General features: G+C 43.2%; 1 protein-coding gene across 1 annotated transcript in view; it reads right to left on the reverse strand.

Annotated features, from left to right (window-relative positions):
* Positions 1 to 22,248, reverse strand: part of sema6bb (sema domain, transmembrane domain (TM), and cytoplasmic domain, (semaphorin) 6Bb) — a 110,435-nt gene that overhangs the window by 33,588 nt on the left and 54,599 nt on the right. The window contains exons 4-10 of the mRNA XM_029499495.1: positions 15,966 to 16,026; positions 15,737 to 15,799; positions 6,982 to 7,080; positions 5,373 to 5,463; positions 4,804 to 4,923; positions 3,981 to 4,069; positions 2,969 to 3,186 (exon numbers count right to left, since the gene is read on the reverse strand). Of these exons, the coding sequence (XP_029355355.1) occupies positions 2,969 to 3,186; positions 3,981 to 4,069; positions 4,804 to 4,923; positions 5,373 to 5,463; positions 6,982 to 7,080; positions 15,737 to 15,799; positions 15,966 to 16,026 (741 nt within the window). The remainder of the gene's footprint in view (positions 1 to 2,968; positions 3,187 to 3,980; positions 4,070 to 4,803; positions 4,924 to 5,372; positions 5,464 to 6,981; positions 7,081 to 15,736; positions 15,800 to 15,965; positions 16,027 to 22,248) is intronic.

The following is a 22,248-nucleotide window of genomic DNA, read 5'->3' on the forward strand; positions in this document are numbered from 1 at the left end:
TAAAAACGTTGAGCCTCGTCTTCAAATAACCCAATTTCTCGTACTTTCCTTGACCTTTTCACATCGATTCCCTGGAGGTTTATTCTTCTCTCCCCTGCTTCGCCATCCATGTTCATGTCCACGCTGATTCCGTTTTGCTGTCCACTGCATGTGGTTTTCCTTTGCCTCACCCGTTTCTGTCTAGCTCCACCTGCGATCCAAGGGGCCTGATGAGGCTGCATGCTTCGACTCCAACAGTTAAAACAGCGGTGGATGTTCTCAGCTCATAACAAGCCAGATAATGTGAATAGTTTGCATTTTCTTCCCAGTCTGATGTAACAGCATGACAGTACGACTTCCATTTCACATCCCGTTGCTGTTGTTTCATAAAGCATAACCACATATTTATGATGCTAAACGGAGTGTATTTTTTCCAGCCTTTTTTTCCCCAGCGGTGTCATACTGTTGCTCCCCATCCCTCCTTGACCACCTGAACATCAGAAGTGTGAGTGCAGGGGTTGTTCGGCAGGAAATTCAAGCCTCTTTCATTTCTCTTCACGAAGAAGGGCCTGGGGTTTCAGAGGTGGATGCACAATGGAATTGGCAACTGGAGGCAATTTTATACCCTGAAGCAGGCGCTGAAGGATCCCACAAGTACATCTCAATGACAGCTAAAGAGCTTGTACGTGGCTGTAAAATTATCCCTCGAGTATGTGAACGCAGGAGGAGATGAGTAACCTCGAAGGGTCCAGGGGAAATTCTTGGTAAAACCTTTTCTGCATCCTGTCATTCCCGTACTTCAGAGCTATACATGCCGCACGGGGCCAAATGGCAGGAAGGGATAGCTATTCCTCCACTCACAGGTCCTGCTTCATGCTGTTTTCGCTGCACGTTGTGAGCCAAAGCAATTTGTCTGGCAAGCACTTAGCCAGTGTGGCACAGTGGGCCACATGGGGCTGGTGGGAGTTTTGCAGTTCACCTCACACATTTTCTTTCTGTTCATTTTTCTCCATCGCACGGCTCCTTATCCATCCATCCATCGTGGCCTCCCTTTCTTGCTGTCATGGCTAAACGTTGCTTAAAGCAGGACCCAGTAGCAGTTTACTCGGGCAGGGGTGTGTCTCTGTGTGTGTTTGTGCGTCTGTGTGTTCAGCTGGTTCTCCTCTGTGGCCTGCTGTAAATGCCATTATCTGGGAACCATTGCAAGCGTGTTTGTGGATGTGTGGGTATGAAAGTGTGTGTGTGAAGCTTCTCTACAGGCAGTGGCCCCCTCTTGCAGGATAGCCTTTCCAAACACGCCGATAAGATGCAGCTGATGAAACAGTTTTAGATGTCAGAGAGCGGGGGATGCACGTGTTGTCCATTATTGACCTCTTCATCCTTGAGCTTAATATCCATCTTTTCCAGTCTCCTCCTTTACTCTCCATTGTGCCTTTGCTTGTTGTTTCATACAGGGGGCTGGGAGCCTTCTGCAGTGAGATGCTGTTTCACAACTAGGAAGGAATTATAGTTTATACACTAAAAAGACAAAGCTGGTATTATACTAGGACCACTGACAGGCGATAGTTCTGCTGCAATGAAGTGAGAGACTGTATTGATTCTACACCAGAGTTAAATGGCAGGCCGTTGTAAGTATTTCTAAATGTTGGCTTTAAAGTGCTTGCTTTACCAGACATACTAAGTGGTATGGGGCCATTAACATTGCGTGGGGTGACTGAGCCGTCTACAATTTGAGCCACAGAGGCAGTCAGAATGTAAAAACCCTTCATTTTAAAGTGCAGGCTATCTAATCACATTTTTCTTTTGATTGATGAAAAAAACAAAAACAAAAACAAACATAAAAAACAAAACAAAACAGTTTTTGTGGCAGAATCTTCTGACGGACGGTAGTCTGAAGTAAAATAAGTAAATCATTTCACGTGCATCAGAAAAGAGTCTTGGGAATTTAAAAACCATTTGCTCTTGATACAAAGGAAATGATCTAATCAGTGGTTGTCGCCTTTGCATTAAAAGTTTGGACTCCAAAAGCTTGGACCTGGTTGGATTAAAAACCAGCCTTGATTTGGTGCACAGGGAGTGTTTGACACTGTATGTGCAGCTCACATTGATATTTTTGCTGCATTGTCCTCTCCTCATCGCTGCTCTTTTCAGGTTTTTTCAATTCAATCTTGTCTTTTAACAGATCACCCTTTTGTCCCCTCTGAAAGCGTTCCATATGTCTTAAATTACTCTGCACGCCACAATCTTGACCTCCGCACCCCCACACATACCTCTCTCATTTTTCCGAGGTTTGCTCGGCCTCTAGGAAGCCATGCTGTTCCAGATTTCCCAGGTGAAGGAACAAACTATGGCTGTCCAGTGAGTTTTCAAGATGAGCTTATGAGCGCAGCTATAGATGGGCTGCGTGTGCTCACCTCCCTGCCAAGTATGTCATGATGTGTTTCTATGTGAGCGTTTCTATCTAAAACACAACTAACAAAAAAAAAAAAAAAAACACTCAGACACACACAGTGGGATTCCTCCCTCCTCTGTAAAACAAGGTATCGATTGAAATCTCTCATTTCAGCCATCACAGTCTCACACACACACAAATAAAGCTTCTTATTTGAAGGAAGAAAAGCTGAGTAGTGATCTCAGTCAGTGCTTCCCAACCATAATCTGGAGTTTCTTGAGGGTATATGGAAGGATTGATTAATGGTAATTAATAGCAGTGGTGGTAATTTGAGAAGTGCTACTTTGAAACAATAGAAATCGATATTTGGATAGAAGAAAATATATCCTCACACTGATTCAGTTTGTGCAAATTAGCAACAGAGTGGATAATTTGAGACGGATAAAACTGATGGATAACATGCAAAATAGACAGTATTACAGTTGAAGAAAGGTTACTTGGGTTCAAGTTTCGGAAAAAAGCGGCACAGGAAGGACAAAGAAGGAAACCCTGATTTAGATTTTGAGTGCACCTTAGCGTGTTTTGTCTCTGTGGTACCTGTTTGCTGGTGTGGAGAACACCCCCAGGATGATGTCCCGGCCGTGCATCCTGATGATGGGACTGGTGGAGTGCAGAAGGTTAAAGTAGAAGTGGGAATCACCGGGGACGGAGCAATTGAGACGGGCTTTAATGAATGACGTCCACTGCTTCTCGAGGACGCGCTGAGACCCGCCCTGATCCCGTTTACACACTCGGGCCACACGGGACACCACCACCTGTGAGAAGTCCGGCACAAAGGAGCAGACATAGCCATGGAAAATGAGTGTGCGAAATACATTTGCCAAAATACCTACAGGCGTATCCATCCTGCAGCTCGAATGACGAGGTGGGAAATATTTCCCAAGGTTTGGGTTTCAGCCTCAAAAAAAGTATGTTTAGAGGCTCCTTTCAACTTTAGGGTGATCTTTAAAGAGTCATTTGCATTCTATTTGCAATGCAGAAAGCCTGTTTTGACAGATCATTGTTTTATAGTGGTAAATTTAATATCAATTATTCATGAAAATGTCAGCGCATCTCAAAATTGCTTCTTTGAACATTCTCGTCTACTCAACGGCGATGCTGTTTAAGTATCCATTTACTCTGCTTTCTGTAAACAATTCAAAGACAGAGACCTTGTTTTCCCCAAATATGAATTGCTAATTTATTAGGGCACTTGGTTTTCTGGTGGTGATGCTCTTCTAAGGGCAATATACAGTCACTACAAAAGAAAAGTTGGCTTCTCTCAGGTTAATACAGACACGGCTTGTTTGCTCAGACCGTGATTTGTTGGATTAGATATGCAGAAAAACAAATATAAAGGATGAAAGGTCAGTGTAGCTGTGGGAAAAGAGTGGATATTGACATTACAATAACAGCAGTGGAGGGATATTAGCCATCTTCCCTCTTCCCTCCCTACTCCACAGTCCTTTCATAAGATGCTTTGAAATAGCAGGCAGCTCCTTTGTATAAATACTGAAAGTACAGCTGGGAAAAGGGCGATGTGTTCATCAGGATGACAGGATGACTGTACCTTCTCCAGGTAATTGAACTCCATGGCTATCTCTCTGAAGAAGAAGTAGATGTGAGGTCCCCACTCCACAGCGCTGACAAAATACGGCTCTGTATTGTGCGAGAGAGAAATAGTGAGAAAGAGAGAAGTGGGGGGTACGTACACTGTGAGGGTAAAGGTTTAATGAAATATAATGGAGCATGAGAAAATGTACAGTAAACAGTGTCTCCATTTGTGAATGCATCTCTGGCTCCCATGACACTAAAGTAACAGGAGGGCAGTGAGAAAGAGGCGCAGGCCATGTTTAATTTCATTACATGCTGAAAGGGGATTTCACACCAAACAATACACGCATTATGACTCCCCGATGTTTCTGAGAAATGAGTTTCACGCTATGCATTCAGTCGCCATTAGACCGGGGACCTGTAGGTCTCATATTGTATTGTTTTGCTTTGTTTTTTGTCTGTTTTTCTTGCTCTCCTATCAGCATGGCGAAGCTTGACTGCACGCTGACCTTGATGTGGATGATACAAACTCTATCAAGGTGCAGTGAGTTGGACAGGTTTTTGCCCAGTGACCTGAACGTAGACTTGTCAGTCTGCTGACTCAGCCCTCTGCCACTGAGAAGCGTGTCAATCTTGTAAGTGGTTAAGTGATGTGGAAAAACACTCCCGACCCATCGGTGCTCTGACAGCAACGCAATCAACAACACAATGCTGAAGAGAAGATCCGCTTGAGAAAATTGCACTAATGCACATTCAACTCTTAAAACATACAAAGAAAGAAACTTTGACAAGCGTACGGGGGGTAGACACAGACCCGCAACACACACACACTGAGTTACCTCTGAACCACTTGGAGTCGTGCTTCACGGTGCGTAGAGCGGGAATATCCCCAAGGCTACGATAGATCACCGCATCAATGGCCAGGAAGTCTGTCACTGTGGCTGTAAACAGATTCCCCTCTGACACAACACACACACACACACACACACACACTTGTGAGCTGGACAGTCTGCCAGAGCAACAGCTGAAGTGTAAAAAATAAAGCTGGAATCAGTGTTACCATTTTGAAAGTCCTGCATTATAAAGATGACATGGCTGACTAGCCAACAATGAAATTGTAGTCACATAATTGCAACTTCGCACCAATTCTAAATAGGAAATAGCATGTTTTTACTGCTGGCTAATGTGAGATAATGAACTGATGGCTGAACAGTAACGGCGCCCTACAGTTCCAGCCCCAGAGCACTGTTGATTTGATTACAGTGAAGTGTTTGAATCTGACGACAACCAAAGTGAATAAACCAGAAAAACCACAGTAACTAAGTGTTGCTGACTTTATCGAGCATATTCAAAAGTCAAAGACATCTGTGAGGTACCCAGGTGGGGGTCAAAACAAAAGGCGTCTTACCTGCAAACAGAGCTACGTTGGCATGCTTGGGGTCATAAGGGCACCTCGCCATCCCACTGACTGTGTCTCCAACCATCTCCAGGGTGTCTCCCTGTTACACCGCACAAACACAGACGCACACAGACGCACACAGAAGGACACGTCAATCAGCAACTACACACAATATTAATGCCTCTACAGAAGCATGAAGAGAAACAGGGGCACATGAGAACAGGAATTAGGGAGCATTAATGTCAGTGCAAGCTAAGATTCACTGGTGGCAATTCGGCACAGCAGCAACACATCACGTTCTCAAACAAAGGTAAAACAGACAAACACACGCACACATGTAGACGCACAAAGATCAACACTCCCACATACAGTCACGTCAGCAGTTCCAACTAGTTCCCGCTCTCACGCAAACATGCACATATGACTGTATACAGTGAAATCTCTGGATCTCCCTTTGTATCATTTTCACAAACGCTTTCACAAAAAAAAAAAAAAAATAATAATAAAAAAAAAAACACTCTGAAGAAGAAGCCTCGAGCAAAGTACAGTGGATTTCTCATCCACAGCAGAAAATGAAATAATTTATAGGTGTCATTTCATTAAAGCCCTGCTATAAATAAAGCAGTAGCTAGCATCGCTAACTAGTCCCAGGAGGATAAGGCAGCCTACCAGGCAGAGACGGGTGTGTTATAAACTCTTGTAGAATGTCATTAGTGGCTGACAGATAATGGGCCAGGTACGTCACAGCTCTCCACTATGCTTGAAATGCGAGAGAAGGAAAATAACACTTCTCCAAAAAAGCCTTTGATAGTGAAAGAATTTTTGTTCCCTCTCTTTCTCTCCAGCTCAACTGCCTTTACCCTTCGTTTTAACACTCCTGCCGAATGAAGTGAAATTAGTCAAAGCAACGATTAATATTAAGTGTAGTTTTTCTTCTACTAGTTTGAAGTTGTTACTGTAATCGAGTGAGATTGGGGATTGGTCGGGAAGTGGAGCACACTCCTCTAGCTTTTTGCAGGATTCAGGTGAGTTGGCTGCGGGGTGGATACACATCTTCGGCGTCTGACAGACGTATCAGGCCAGGAAACATTTTGTAGCGTGACTCCTGTTGTCTCCTAAATTCTGCCTCCTTACTACAAAATTGCTTTGCTTTCTTAACCACTAGCACAACAAATCAAACCAGGCAAACAAGTCACGTCTCCAGCAACCTTGTCTCAGAATACCCTCCTCTTCCTCTTCTCCACTCTTTGTGCTCTCCTTGATTATCCCTCGTCTCTGACGCTCAATGATAACAAGCTTGGCAGACCACAAAGTTTAACCACTGAGAAAATAACAACTGTTGTATCTGAGGAAAACAAGGCACTGCCAGAGAACATGGATAAATAACTCCTAAAGAGGAATACACCGCCTCGAGCACTGAGCAAACAACTTTAATCAAGCTGTAAATTTTCACCTGAACAGACTTACTAATTGTATTTGAAAAATCCTCCCTTCGAGAAAAACAGCAAGCTATTTGTCGATGGCGTCAAACCAGTTGTGAGAAATTAATGCAGCAGTTGCACCTTTGGATCAGGTGGTGCTGTGATGTTGGGTGCGACCATACCGGGTCTCGACTTACAGTATAATTGGCACAGAGTGGGTTGAAGGCGTTGGTCCCGCACACAAAAAGGCCTCCTTGCCTGCTGAGCAGCACCTTCATGAAGTTACGGCATTCATCCTGCAGGAGAGTGAGAAATTAAGAGAGGCAGAGCTTAATACGCTGGAGGCCTGAAACTGAAGAGAAGAAAGACAAAAAAGAAATAAATAAAAATGATGGCATGGATGGAGGAAAAACTCAGCTTATTTTTCAGACTGATTATCCAACCCCGCTCTGTGAAATGAAGCTTTTCAGTCGCCTGATGTGTAGAATCATAACACCATTAACGCTGTCAATCACATAGATACAGTCTGAACGTAGCCTGCAGAGACTTAAAGTGTCTACCGTCCTCACACACGCTCACACACTAACACACACGTGCGCTGTCGCCGCTGATTGACAGATGGTAATCTAAACTAGCCTCAGGATTTTAAAACAAGCAACAGATTTAAGGCTAATTCCTCTGCCGTGAGGTGTCAAACAACATGATGCCTGTCTAATGACTACATAAACCTGAGTCACTTATTCTTCCGTGCTCCTTCTTTTGAAACGAGAAGTTGTCTAAGCGCCACATGACTTAGTGGCTGCTTTCCCACCACCGTGCCAGATGGTAATAAATGTTTGTCTTGTGAAACAGTGCAAAATGACATTCAAGTTAATCTCCTGCCTCCACATAAAGTATATGTCAGTGTATTCACGGTAGAAATGACTGAGCACGTTGCTCTGGTGATCACACTACAGCCTACTGCACCACTGGTTTAATTACTTTTTATATTCTGTTTCAGCCATTTTACTTTTAGCTGTGTAAACTACTTTAAGGAAACAATTAAAACTTCTATTCTTTATGTTGTACACCATTTCGACAGGTAATGTAACCATTCAGTTACAATGGGCTCAGCGTGTCAGGATATCATATTTTGACTTTTATCAAATTTGCTGCACTAGTTTAAAATTTGTTGAGCTAAATTGTTCCTAACCCCTTTAGCCGGTGACCATTTCACAAGAAAAAAAAGAAAAAGGCTGCATAAACATTCTTTGTAATGTAAAGGTTTTTTGTTCTGCATCATTAAGTTCTCTCTCAGACTTATGTGAGGACCCAACAGGGTGTCTTGGCCCCCAAGTTGGGAACCGTAGGTCTCGAGGGTTTTACAACCAAACAGTAACATGATGATAAACAAACAAAAGACCTGTGAACACATCAGTGAATCTCTGTGTGTGGAGGAGTTTACATGTGTCCCTGAGCATTAAACCAAATTCCAGCCCTGACCTCTGACTTTAAAAGCCGAAAGGTATCAACAGCAGTTTGTCTTTGCAGGGTTGAGTCCACAGTGTGTGTGTGTGTGTGTGTGTGTGTAGAGTGAGTGATGATGTACAGTAGATCACTGGTGGACAACAGCCAGCAACCCCCTCCCCAAACCAGTCCCCCAGCCAGGATGGCACCAGCTCAGTCACACACACTTTGACACTCACACACACACACGCACAAACACACACCAGATGGGGTCTACTTCATGACCGCTCATGTCACTGGAAAGAGAAGGGAGGCTAAAGCAGAAATGGTGGTGGTGCTGATAGTGGGTATGTAAAATGACTATGTGTGAGTAGGCGGTGGTGGGGTGCAAAGACAGTGTGTATGCGTGTCTGTGTGGAAATCAGAAGGACAGCAGTGATATACGAGACGGGTGAGCGTTATTCCAGATGCTCCACCCCACAGCCCTCTGCCCCTCCACTTTCCCGCTTCTCTCCCTGCAGAGTTCTCGTTTTTCAACAGCAAAAAAAAAAAAAAAAAAATCCCAAAACACACACACACACACACAGGAAAGCTGGAAGTGTGTACGTGTGTGTGTGTGTGTGTGTGATAATTGCAGGGGTTGTGTCAAGTGTGAAGTGTAAATTTCTAATGTCGCAGCACTAGAAATAATATGTGTGTGTGTGTGTGTGTGTGTCGCTCACTCGCATAATCGCATGTGCCAGTGTGTGTTTAGCCTACATCTGCGCGTGTGTGTGTGTGTGTGTGTATCTGTGTATCACAGCACAGATGCATGCTCGTGTGCGAGCATCATTTGCATGCTGTTTGTCGGTGGGGTTGCAGTCTGTCAGCTTGGTCAGAGCTGCAATCACAAAATGAAGCACTCACAGATGAAGCACTCTTAATAACAGCCCAGTCCTACCGCTAGCATCTCAGAGAGGGGAGAAAATACTTCAAAGTGCCAAGCCACTGCACAAATGAGGGCAACTGACAAAGCTTGTACACATAAAATGAAACATTTCATGTCTACAGGATGAAAACAGTGTCGGAGTGTTTGATTGCCATTTTGCAATTTATAGACGTCCTAAAATTCATCCCTCTGCGCACATAATTATTTCATTAACCATTATTCATCGGTTCCAAATTGGTGCTTCCAGGTATAAATTTTTCTTTATCAATGGCCAAATTCAATCGGCAGGATTAGAGCTTTACTGTGAATGTAAAAAAGCAGAAACAATAAACCAATTATGAAGCAGCGAATCACCGAATTACACAATTCTACATAAATCCAAAATGCTGTACGTTGTGATGCCTCCTTCTTCTCCGCTCTGTCTCCTCCCCTCTCTCTGCTCCCTCACTCCCTGGGCAGAATCCAGACAAAACGCCACCTGTGCAGGCTGGCAAGCCTTTCCGAGGCCCAGACAACTGCAGCCCTCCTCCTCCTGCTCCTCTCACTGACGGTGGAAGAGCTGCCTGGCCTCTGAAAAATTAATCCGCTGCACAGATGAGTTACACAGGAGCGCGAGCCTTAATCACAAATATGGACCAACTTGTGATCAGATGGGGAGATTTTAAGAAGATAGTGATAAAGAGACGGGAATGATGGTCCAGAAGGATGTATACGTGAACAAGTTTATATTTGTCATTCATAGAAACTAGACACTCTACAGTCGGGAGGTTTTTAATCTGTTTCCTGCTCCAGAGGCAGATGTGGATTCTACTCCGCAGATGTTCGTGGAGCAAGTTCACTCCATGCCTTGGTAATTTCCAGCATACACACTGACATTTGCCTTTGACACACACAAAAGCATGTGTTTCCAAAAGAATTCCGAAATTTATAAATGCAGGTGATCACACAAACGCACACAGTTAGAGAGTCAACAACAAGTTCTCTGTTGCTACAACACATCTGGCCTAACAACCTGCATCAGTCAGACACCATTAAAACTGAGGAGACTCCGCCTTCTGCATCTGCTTTTCATCTACTATCCGTAATGCAACCTTTAGACGGAGATGATAAACAGCCTTTTCATTGGGCATAAGTCTGTTCTGATGAGTTTGTACTCCAAAACTAATGAAGGCAATGTTTTACCTCTGGCTGCAATCAGCATTCTTGTGTTTTGGTCACACCAAATTCAAAACAGGTAACTACGTTGTAAAGCCTTCTGCTGACTCCCTAATTTAGAAGCAACGGCAGCATTTTTATCATCTAATAAACCATAATAAGTATTCCGGATGACCTGATTCAGCAACGTTTGTACGATAGGAGCCATCTAAGGCTCATATTAACCGAACTGTTCCTCTAAATCTCCAAAGTTTCCATTACATGCCTGGCTGGTCCACTGATGTTAGCAACCAGGGAGAAGAGAGTGCTGCCCTGCCAAGAGCTGCCAGAACGCTCCCACACATACACATACACAGAAGTAGTTTACAGACAATACGCATTCACACACAAAGATTTGGGGAGTCCTCTTTGCAACTCATTACTGGTGGGCCAGTCATTTCCAAAAAAGTCCCTGATGCTCAATTTTGACTGGAAACAGAAAGACTCTGCATGACGGGAAGAAAAAAAAAAAAAAAAAGAAAAAACACAGCGTGCGTATGTTTATATGCATGTGGGTGGAGGATAAATTAACAGCAGTCCCAAATTAGCAGCAATGTGCAGTTCTGAGTGCTGCGCTCTTACTCAGCATGTTAAAGCTAATCCGCATCCCTCTGCAACCCTTCCTCTCTGTTTGATGGATATTCCTATTGAGCAAACAAACATCAGACACCAGAGGGAATGAAAAGACGGAGAGAAATTGAGATAATAGAGATAGGATAGGAAAAAGTTTGGCAAGCAAGAGAGGACAACACGCAGAAACGAGAAGGATTTTTACAGCCCAGTCAGCCATGTGGCAGGCATGGCGGCAGAGCTGACCTACAGCAAGACCTGAGGGACCGCCAAGTCACCTGCCCCCGCAGCCCCAGCAGACACGTACACACACCAGCATTCAATCCTTGATTGCAAGACTTGAGTCGGCCCTGTCAGCCCTTGAGTCAACAACCTGCTGAGAAAATTAACCAAATTATGATTACTGCGTACGATTCTGTAAAAATACAGGGAGAATATGATAAACATATATATATTCATTTTTTTCCATCAAAGAAGCCTCCTGCTGCTCCACTGCCTGTTTTTCTCTCAACCCAACCGGTCGAGGCAGATGGCTCCCCCCCACCCTGAGCTTGGTCTGCCTCTTAAAGGAAGTCTTTCCTCACCCCCAAACCAAAGTGTTTGCTCCTGGACGGATTTGTTGGGTCTCCTCAAATCATTTTATAAAGGATTTGGTCTGGACCTTCTCTATAGGTAACATATTGTAGCTCTGTGATGATTCTGCGCCTATTTGATATGATTTTGATGCGCTGGCATGCATGTTTAAAGCTGTAAATTCACAGGTGCAGATATATGGTATACTACAATCACAACACATAGTGAAGTGTGGATGAAAAAATACAGAGAAACACAATCAAAAGTAATGTAAGGAGGGAAAAATGCTGTATAAAACAAATTAGTTTTTTGTATTTTTTCCTGTGCTAACCGAGATCTACATCATCATTACTTCTTTATATTGGAGCTGTGTGTGTAGAGGCCTTTTTTCATCTCCGTTTGATGGTTTTGGCTTTGCCGCAACTCAGATTTGAGTTATGAGTGTAGTAATCTTCTCAAAATCATCACTTCTACACAATACACTGCTGTGATGCGATAAAGAAATTTGGACTTAAATCAATCTTGTCCCAAGTGTGGAACAACCTGCAGAGAGAGAGAGAGAGAGAGAAAAAAAACAACTGCAAAACCTAGAAAGAACAGTAAAATTTTAAATCAGCTCAGGGATTGAATACAAAAGCCAGAGAAACTAGATACTTTAAATACATAAAACGCTAAATAAGGCAGCTGAGAAGTGAAAGCGACTCCAAGTGTAGTATTTCGAATTGATTAATTCAGGAGTCAAAAAAAAAAAAAGAGAGGCTTTGAAACCAAATCTTCTAATAGTCCACCCCAGAAAGGGCATTTGGTTTGGACGATTGAAAACCCAGAGCTCCTCAGAGAGCAAGATCAACGATGTATTGATCAAACAATCTCGCTAAGTGCTGCTTATAGCGGTGCCCAACTGCTCTTTAAAAGGCTTCTGTGTGGAATTGCCTTTGTTTTGCATGTGCATGCCACACTGCCCCGGCCTGATGTGCTGGCACAGAGCCACCTCTGGGGAACATCTCACCCCCTGCTCCCCCCTCACCGTCTTCGCTTTCGGTGGAAGAGAAAGGGAAGGAGTGACAGAAGGGGAAGCAAAGGACAATGGAAATGGCAAATGCAGGAGAGATAAAGACGCAGTGCACAAAAGAAGACATGACAGGAATTTGCAGAATGAGTGACAGTGATGATGACTGTTGCATTCATCAACAATCATTTGGTCAACAAGGGAAAAGGAAAAAAAAAAAAAAAAAGGCAAAAGAGTTAGGATATTGAATTTTCAGCCTAATTAGGGAGAGTACTATGTCCTTTGTGATCAGCGAAGCAGAAATATTTAATTACAAAACCAATTATGAGGTGGCGAATGTATCACATCTGACACAAGCACCCCCCAAGTAGAACAGGACATTTTCAGGAGGCGAAGTTGAGGGACGTGGGGGGGCACACAGAAAATGGGTCCTTGACAGATGTGTTTGTAGAGATTTGCTTTTTAAATGTGTTCACGTATGTATAGGAGAGAGCTCAGCGGATAAGAGACACTAAAAATAATGAATATTAGCGAACATACAGTGTAGATAAGGGTTGGTGATGCGGCCTACATAAATGCATGAACAGGTGCGTCTGTTTGCATCAGAGTCAGAAAAGCACGATTGTTTTTATCAAATATTCAGTCAGCACACAATCAAAACATCAACAGGGGGCCAAAAAAAAACAAACCCAAGAACTAACAACCGCTGATCTGATGCACTCCAGTACAAAGGCCCTCAATCAAACAGTGTAGCCGGGCCATACGTGACGGTAATCTTGATACTGTGATATCAAAATACATCTTTTCTAGGTCTTGAAGCAAAAGCGTGGAATTTTATTCGAATTCGACAAGGTGACAAGGCCAAACAATCAGCTCTGAAGAAGACTCACTTTGCTTTCAGTCTGAACTCACTTTGGTCCAATTCTCATATTTCTGACAAAACCAAACTTCTTCAGGGTCAGTATTTGACAAAACAGAATCCAAAACTTGCAAGTTATTAATCATAGCTCCCAAGTGCTTTTGGTTAGCAGAAAATCGTTTTTCTTATGTGGTCATGACATTGTAAAATAACTGAAATGACTGTAGCAAAGCACCAGTGGCAATCACTCATTGTTTCTATTGAAATTGAGGAATTTGTTTTAACATACCCTTATATTTGATTGTCATCCAGCGCTGAATCCAGAGTGGTAACTTGATTTATGAAAGGTCCCTCGACTTTCTACAAAATGCACTATAGAAAATTTTCTATTGCTTTTGTGGCATTATGAATGTGAAGCTTGAATGTCCCCTTTGTACACTATGAAGTGATGTTTTAGTGATGTGTGATGTGTTTTTTTTTTTTTTTGGGTCCCACAGGGACACACATGTGGGATTTACCTTGTGCACTGACATAAACATGCGTTCACACGTTTACGGGTTATTATGATGAAAAAAAAAAAAAAAGTAGCAATGAGCCAACAATGATATTTGTCTTTCCCTGTGCTTTACTCAATGTAAAACACAGGGAAAACCTTCCAAATGTGGCAAATTCTGCAACTACTGCTGTTGTTTTTGCATTTTCTTTGTTTTGCTATTGAAATTGAAATCATTCCATCTTTAGATCGAATATAACGGTGAATATCAGCAAAGGCAAAAAATGCTGAGCGTAGCGACTTAAATATATGTTTGGGATTTCAGAAACCTGTATCGGTGGTACCCGGACCAGTGTGTGACTGGGTATGCCTATGTGCACTTGCATAATGCACACACAAGCACGTTCATTCATATGCGTGTGAGCCCAGAGAGCTGACGACCTGGCAGTGTTCTTATCTTCCTCACATTGCTGTGTGACTCACAGTCATTAGGGGCACGAAGACCTTTCATATCTCTGTCAGCCCCACAGCTCTCCTCGGGGCTGGCCAACAGGGGACCTTCGCTCCTCCTCTCCTCGTCTTCCCTTCCCTCTCCTCACCTCACTGCTCCTCTCTCTTTGTCTGCTCCCCGGTCTCTCCCTCCTCGTCCCCCTCTCAGCCCGGCTTTTTGTCTCTGTCCCTCTACTCCCCATTGTGTTTCTGTCTGGCACTGTCTCACACAGATTTAATGTCAGGTGTTCGCTCACTGTGTTAAATAAGTCATTTTTTTCTCTGCCTTCCAGGGACGGGGCCTGTGTTTCCCCCCGTCAACCACAACCATCACAGCTCGCTCACATGTGCACACACACACACAAACGCACAATGAAACTGAATACAGCCTGTTTATGTGTGGCACACAGCATCTAGGGACGTGTGCCTGTTTGTGTTGGAGATATAGGAGGTATTCAGGCGTGGGCTGCTGGTGGCTGTTGGGACGTTGCGCCCCATATCTTCCTTGCTGCCTTAGTTTCGTTACGCCCACCTACATTTTCTGAGGGCACGAACCAAATACCTAACTCATGACTGCGTAACGATTGGGGTTGGTAGGAATGATTATGTGGTTCGTTTTGTCCGTGTGTTTATCCGATTGGTTAGATGAGCACAATGAGATGATGCACGGTCATTGCCTTCCTTCTACTCGAGGCTTTGCCTGTCAGCATGTCATTGAGACAACCGGCACAATGAAACCAAATCTACGAACAGGAAGGTATAAAATGTGCCATAAATTAGATGGATGATCAAACAATCAAAGAATGTGTGTGTGTGTGTGTGTGTGTGTGTGTGTGTGTGTGAAACACAGGTAGTGTGGGAAAAAGCTATGAGAGACTAGACACAATCACAACTTATTTCTCAATGTCATTTTTCACATTGTCATCCTACTTTACATGATGTCTGCATGTAGAGAAATTTCTCAGTGCTCACTGGGGAATGTGAAAGCTGGAAGGAAGTAGAAAACTATTTTATGCTTGCTGTGCGCTGAAACCGTCGCATTTCAGTCAACAAAATGGCACCATTTGTTCCAGGTCACAACAAATGAAAAACAACCTAAAAAAGTTTCTTCAAAATCAACAAATCAGTGTAGTGCTGAGTACGAATCAATGTTCTGTCACTTCAGAGACAGAGCAATGTTGATGTTTTGCAGGTATTTATGATTAGTTGCTTTACAGCTGCTATAATTATCATATTTATTTGAACAAGACATCAAATGTGTGAAAAAAAAAAAAAACAACTGTTAATGCAGGTGTGATGTGCTTGTTTCACGCTGTTATTGTACAGAAAGAGAGAGAATAGGTGAGTTTGAAAAGGAAACATGGTGGAACAGATGTTAACCACAGCCTCACCTCGTGCTTGCCCTTCATCCTGCAGATCCTGATGTCATTCTTGTTAGACTCCCATGTTCTTTTCTGCACATTAAGTAGCACACATACACACACACTGCTGGTTAGCTAAATTTTGCCCTTCACTGCAATAAAAAAAAACGGCATCTTCCAGCCTAATGATAAGCAAAACAGCTTCACGAGGGCTGTAGCTACTGTGCGTGTGTATGTGTCTTGTCTGGAAGGCGCTCACCTTGCTGTAAAACATCTCATCTCCCGCTACGATGTCCAGCTCCACACGGAAAAGGTCATCCCTGGGAAGAGACGGAGAAGAGAGTGAGACAGCACAGCAGTAACCAAAGCCGAAGGTAGCTCAAGACACTGCACTAAGTAACCATGAATATCAATCCAGCTGGATATTATTGCCAGCTCAGTATAGCGTAAGCAGATTCACTTCTCAGTAAAATCCAGTCTGCACACACTCAATAAAAAGTCTCAGCATGAATATCTCCACAATATATTGAATGTGTGTTGTTTTACGACTAAATAATTCTCTACCATGTGTATAATCTTGCTCCAGTGCACACAGCCATGTAATGCACACATATTACAGACATTTATTCCTATAAAATTGATCAGACCCACAGTGATTAGGGCACTGCTTTGCAATGTCTTCCATTTCTCCCAATATATATGAGAGATGGAACCTGACTGCATAATGATGTCTCATATTTCCCCTTCGCCTTTTGCCTTCGCTCATTAAACCTGACTTGCTGCATTGAATTTTCTGCCAAGCCCCCGAATTCGGCTTATCAGTCTTATTCAAAAGGCTTGAAATTGAATTAATGGATGATTTAATCAAGTTGTTATACTGATGTTTGCACACTCCCACATGCTGCCTACACGTGGTCGAAAACACCATGCACGGATTCATGATTTTCCGAACACTGCTTTTTTTTTTTCCCCCCACACTGCTACTCTACTGATAATGCTGCAATAACCTTGGATGAACCTGTGAATATACCAACTAAATGAGAGCTGGCGTTGCATACCGATCAAGCTTCTGGTATCTGACAGAATGGATCTGAAGTTCAGGTGCCACCTAAGTGAAGGACCACGCTCTGAACGGGCTAATCTGAAAATTTTCCACAGCCATGTTTTGCAGCAGTATCGATCTCATCTCAGATCCAGCTCTGCAGCCCATCTGCGCTTCAAAATCTCCCTTGGTTCCTCCTTTTTCCTCAGCAGAAGGGCATCTAGGTGCGATGTTCATGTAATAACCAGTGTGTGTGAGTATTCGGACTACCTGATTGTGTGCATCATTGGGCTTTTGTGTTTATTTTTCGTTCTATGTTTGTCACAGGGGGCTGTGAGAACAGGCGCTTGATGACAACGCATTTAGGCCAAGTGCCACCAGGTTACTCCCCTCGTGAATAATTCATCCTCACTTCTGGTTGCTGCGTTGGAAGATTCCCGCTACTACTGATTCCCACTAAACCTCGCAGGACTAGGACGACAGCTGAGCGGCAGAGAAGTGCAAAAATCACCAAACACTTGCTCGCTGCGTCCCTGCTTAACAGGTCAGAGTTTAAGCGTTCTCAAAACAGTGGAGTGGGCCACAGTGTGAGGCGTAATCTCATCCAGGCGGCTTCAGTGTTGTCTAAGCATTAACATAATGAATATAGCAACAGGGCTCCTAGTCAGGGTGGTTGACAGCCAGCACTGTTGCCTCTGATACTGCGGAGGAGGGGGAATTATTTACGCTGCTACTTCTCTCCCTTTCGCTTTTCATCTTTTCTTTTGCCCGCTCCAGGTTGTTTGAATGATACAAATCCTGTGGGCTGTTTTGCTTTTGTTTGTTTATACCTGTGTTAGAGGATTTTACGTGTGTTGCACGCGGTGCAAGGTTAGCCTGTAGGGTAAGGACTAACACATTAATTGTGTAAACATCATTTTTATTCTTTATATGCATTCTTATGTAATGTTTATGTGCAGAGAGCCTAAAATACCTCAAGTAACTGCCTCATAACTGAGAGGCGCCCCAGCTTACAAACTCCTATCCTGTCCTATCCTTAGAGCCACAGATCAAAACCCCTTTTTCTTTGCCTTTGTCTAGGCTTGTGCGTATAATGCAGTACACGTGCCTGAGCTGTTATTTCATATATGCCTCTGACCCTTCTTGACCCAGATAATACAAAGTCAACAAAGACTGGAGAGAAACTGTCAACATTTCCTCAATTTCTTTTTTGACCAGCCCATGAACTTTCTCGTCATGGCCGTGCAAAAACAGGGAGACTCGGGTCAGATCAAGGCTTGCGAAGCCAATTTCCCTATATATATTTGTTTGTTTCTTTTTTTCACTTTTCTGACACTGCAGGATTGAGATTTAGGGTGAACAGCGCTAAGCTTCTCTAAACCTGAAAATAGAGCGAGCAGGAGAAGCTTCTCCACTAGACGGGACTAAAATAGAACGATTTGAGCTGACCACCTTGTTACCTTGACACAAATGCTGACTGAGGGAGACTGCTGTGTAGCACGTCTGTGTGTGTGAGCATGAACCTGAGGGTCAGCATGTGCCTGGCTAGGTACCTGTGCCTTGACAACACGCCCACTCTGGAGCATGGCGTGATTTTATAAACTGAAAAGTGAGTAGTAAATTTCGTCACACTGCCTGCACTGAGTTTATCAAGGCAGATGTTTTTAACTTCTTCAGGCATCAAACTCGCAGGACTTGAAAAGCAACATCTGTGTACTTGAGCCTGGTGGAGTCAGATCATGAACACCACGGACACATTACGCAACGGATAAAAGCGAGAACTTCACCGTTCACCGTTTTTATAAAATGTACACATTTTTTAATTTAAAGCAGCAGCTTTGAAAAATCCTGGATTGGTCCAGGGTGTGCAGGTTATCACACTAATATGTAGCTGCAGTATGTGTCAGTGTGGATCTGACACATTATCTTCACCTGCATGCAAGCTTTCTCTCTCAGCCACACTGCAGCTGAGCAACCTGGCAGCTTTACCCCCCTACAGCTTCTCAGTCTGGGCTGCAGTCGATCATCTGTCTGTCTGTCTGTCTGCCACGAGGTACTTGACCGGCTTGTGACCTCTACGCAGAGGTGGACAGAGTACACAACTTCACTACTTGAGTCAAAGTACAGATACTTTTTATCAAATATTACTCCAAAACAAGTATAAGTAGCTTTGTCAAAATATTACTTAAGTAAAAGTACAAAAGTGTTTGTGCTTAAAAAATTACTTAGGTAAAAGTATAAAAAAAATACCCCAGAAAATAAGGGCAAGGAAAGTAGCTGTATTGTCATTATACAATCTTGCTGATTGTCAACTGTAACGTATGCTAACTGACCAGCTCTAATGCTAACGTCCATTAGCCTAGCTTGTATTAAAACCTGACACAAAACGTTATCTTTGACAGAAACAGCTGAGTTTGGTAGCTTTGGAAGTTGTGTTATTTCCGACAAAGATATTGACCTCAAATTTAGAAGATGTACTCCACTCCACTTCAGACACAACACACACAAGGACCGGGACATTGCTCGTTGTTAATGTTTTGTGCAGAAAGACAGACCTGTATTCAGCTGTGAGTGATGAGGAGTTGGACCGTGTTGTTGTCAGTGATGTCCACAGAAGACATCCAAAATCTGGCTGGAGGTGTGTGTGTTCCAGGTAATAATACGGCCACGATGTATAATGTAGAATGAGCCGATCGTTATGGAGAAATAATCCAGGTAAGTTGAACATTATACATCTTGGCCATGTTCTTACCTGGAGCATGCATGGAGATGTGCGTGTTACAAAAACAATTACAATTAAAAACAATGAATGAGTCATGTTAGACTAGAACAAAAGTATCAAGTAACGAGAGCATCAATAGAAATGTAAAAATGTAGTGAAGTGACAGTAAAAGTATCCCGCCAAAATAATACTCAAAAACTGTACTTAAATACAGGACTCAGTTAAATTTACTTCATTACTGTCCACCCCTGCCTCTACGTGACCTCCACTGACCTCTGTGGTCAGCGCCTGCGGACTGATACACTCAGCACACTTTCCCTTTCCAGCAAAATGCGTGCACACACGGAGACGCGCACACGGAAAAGCTCTGATGCTTCATGAAAATCAAACAGATAATTAAGATTTGGCTCTGTTCCTCTGGTCACTTTGTCAGTCTGTAGACACTCTCCAGTGGGTTTACATTTGTGTGGATTAGCCCTTTGGGTCTGACTGAGTGCTGCCTTCCATCAGCCAAATAAATCGTGTACTTTCATTTAGGAAGGATGGGAAGAGGACAGGGAGAGGTAGCTGCTCTCAGCAGGTGCTTATGGCGGGGATTTAGCAGCGCTTGCAGTCTGAGGAGCAACTATGCTAATGGTGACATGATTTGAGGATGAGTGAGGCATCTTATCAGGCCGTGCACTCAGCATGAGCTTTTGGCAGTCACACCTGCCACCACACATACTTATTTATACGTGACACATTTAAAATCTTGCTTCCTGCTGGGCTGTCTGTGGTTCACACATGTATTTACATGTGGATTTCTTTCTTTATAGACCGGTCTTCCGTCAGAAAGCCACAAACACTATTAGCCGCACTTACAAAAAAATGTAAAAGGATTTCTCTGGATCCCTCTCACTGCCTTCACACACGTCAGTGTCACTTTTGCCTTTCGTTATCATCCGGCTGGCTCGTATCAGCGTACTTCGGCTATTCAATGACAATTTCTGAAGCTGTAAATTGAAATTAACGTTTAGTTGTTTTATTTTTGCTTCATGGTGCTGCTAATATTTTAAAACAAACCAACCATCTGCTGGCAGTTTTATTATCTGTGTGCATACAGACCCTCTCAGGCCAGACAGAATGGCTGGGACTTTGTTACATGGTTTGATATATTTACTACCAACTCTCATACCACTAGCAAGGTTGGACCAACTGGAGCCCAAGAACCGGGTCATTTCCTGGACTACAGTGGCGTCTCTTATTGGAAACCGCTTCAATCGTCTTTCAGAGCAAATAACCAGTGCCATATGTGGAAACTGACTTTATTTAGTGGGGTTTTTGTTTGTTTGCTTGTTTGTTTGTTTTTTTGTTATTTTTTTTTTATCTATTTATTTATATATATATATTTTTTTACATGTATCAAGCTAAATTTATTTTGGGACAACACGCCAGTAAATCTTTAGGTGCATGGTTTTTGTTAGCTCAGTCTGTTTCAGGTCGCCTCCCAGACAGCTCCGGGGGAACAGCAGATGTAACTTTACAGCGTAAACCTGGTGCAGCTGAGCCGGCTGTCTTCGCCTGGCCCTCCTGACCACCAGGACTACTGCCTGTCCAGGATCAGCACATTCAACAGACTGACAGACATATGGTGACCATCACGGAGACCAAACCAGAACATGTGTTTGTCAAGCCTTCAGATGTAGCTACTGTAAGAGAGTTACTGCATCGATTTAAATTTTAGCCTCTAAGTCTCCTGCTCCTAATATGTTTTAGGACGCTCTTAAAAACTATCAAAACTGACATTTAAAGACCTCGCACATCCATGAGTTACACTCACAGGTTTTTTCAATTAGATATACATAGGTTGCATATTGTGATTGGTGGTCTGAGCTCTGGCCTTGTGTTTTCCCCTCTCTTTTGCCCTCCGTTGTGGTGCTTCCCTGCTGCTCCTGGATGAACTCACCTGCACACATGTTGGACATCAGCTCAGCTCCACAGTATATGAGACCTGGTCCTCCTTCTCGCCATCACCAGGTTGTTCTGTTGTGCTTTGATCTCTCATTTTGACTAACCCTGCTCTTTTCTCCAATGCTTCACATCAGCACATTTTTATCTTTTGCAACAAAGATAACCCTTTTTTCAACCTCTGTCCTCTGCTTTGGGTCTTCGGGTTCACCTCCAGTTAAAACTGTAATTGACTCATATTTACGTGAGTTTCTGGGTAGTTCCGATGTCCCTGGAAGGACATGTCACATCCTTGTAAAAGAAGTTTTGTGGCTTTGCCTTGAAACTGAGCAGAGACCTGTTCAACCAATATAATAACTATCTATTGCCGGTCTGCAGGGTTTATTTTTTCACTCATACAGGTATTTTATGTAGACTAGAAGACTAATGTAAATGGGGCTGCTAAATCCTGAGGGTATAACGTGGAGACAGAAAGCAGATCCCAATGAGCAGAGTGCAGTTTTTCATGGGGGAAAAGCTGTCGTGTATGTTAAGTCTTGTTTTTGTCTGAGCGCTGCATGCGGGTGTACTTCAGCGGCCAAAGTTTTACACCACATTAACCTGCCTGCAGTTAGCATGTTCGAATGCCGGCCAAAGTGTTGAGGTCACCAACACACTGATATTTCTCTTGTTGTTTCACCTCCTCCATTGCAGACAGATGGTGGCTCAGACACTGTAACTAACTCCTCACATAATGTCCAATATAAATGGTTAATGTTGCGCAGCAAAGACAACCCAGCAGATATTAAAGCTTAAAATTACTTTGACAGGCATTTTTCTATTTGTATATGT

The sequence above is a fragment of the Echeneis naucrates genome, chromosome 4, assembly GCF_900963305.1.
Source record: "Echeneis naucrates chromosome 4, fEcheNa1.1, whole genome shotgun sequence".
NCBI lineage: Eukaryota > Metazoa > Chordata > Actinopteri > Carangiformes > Echeneidae > Echeneis > Echeneis naucrates.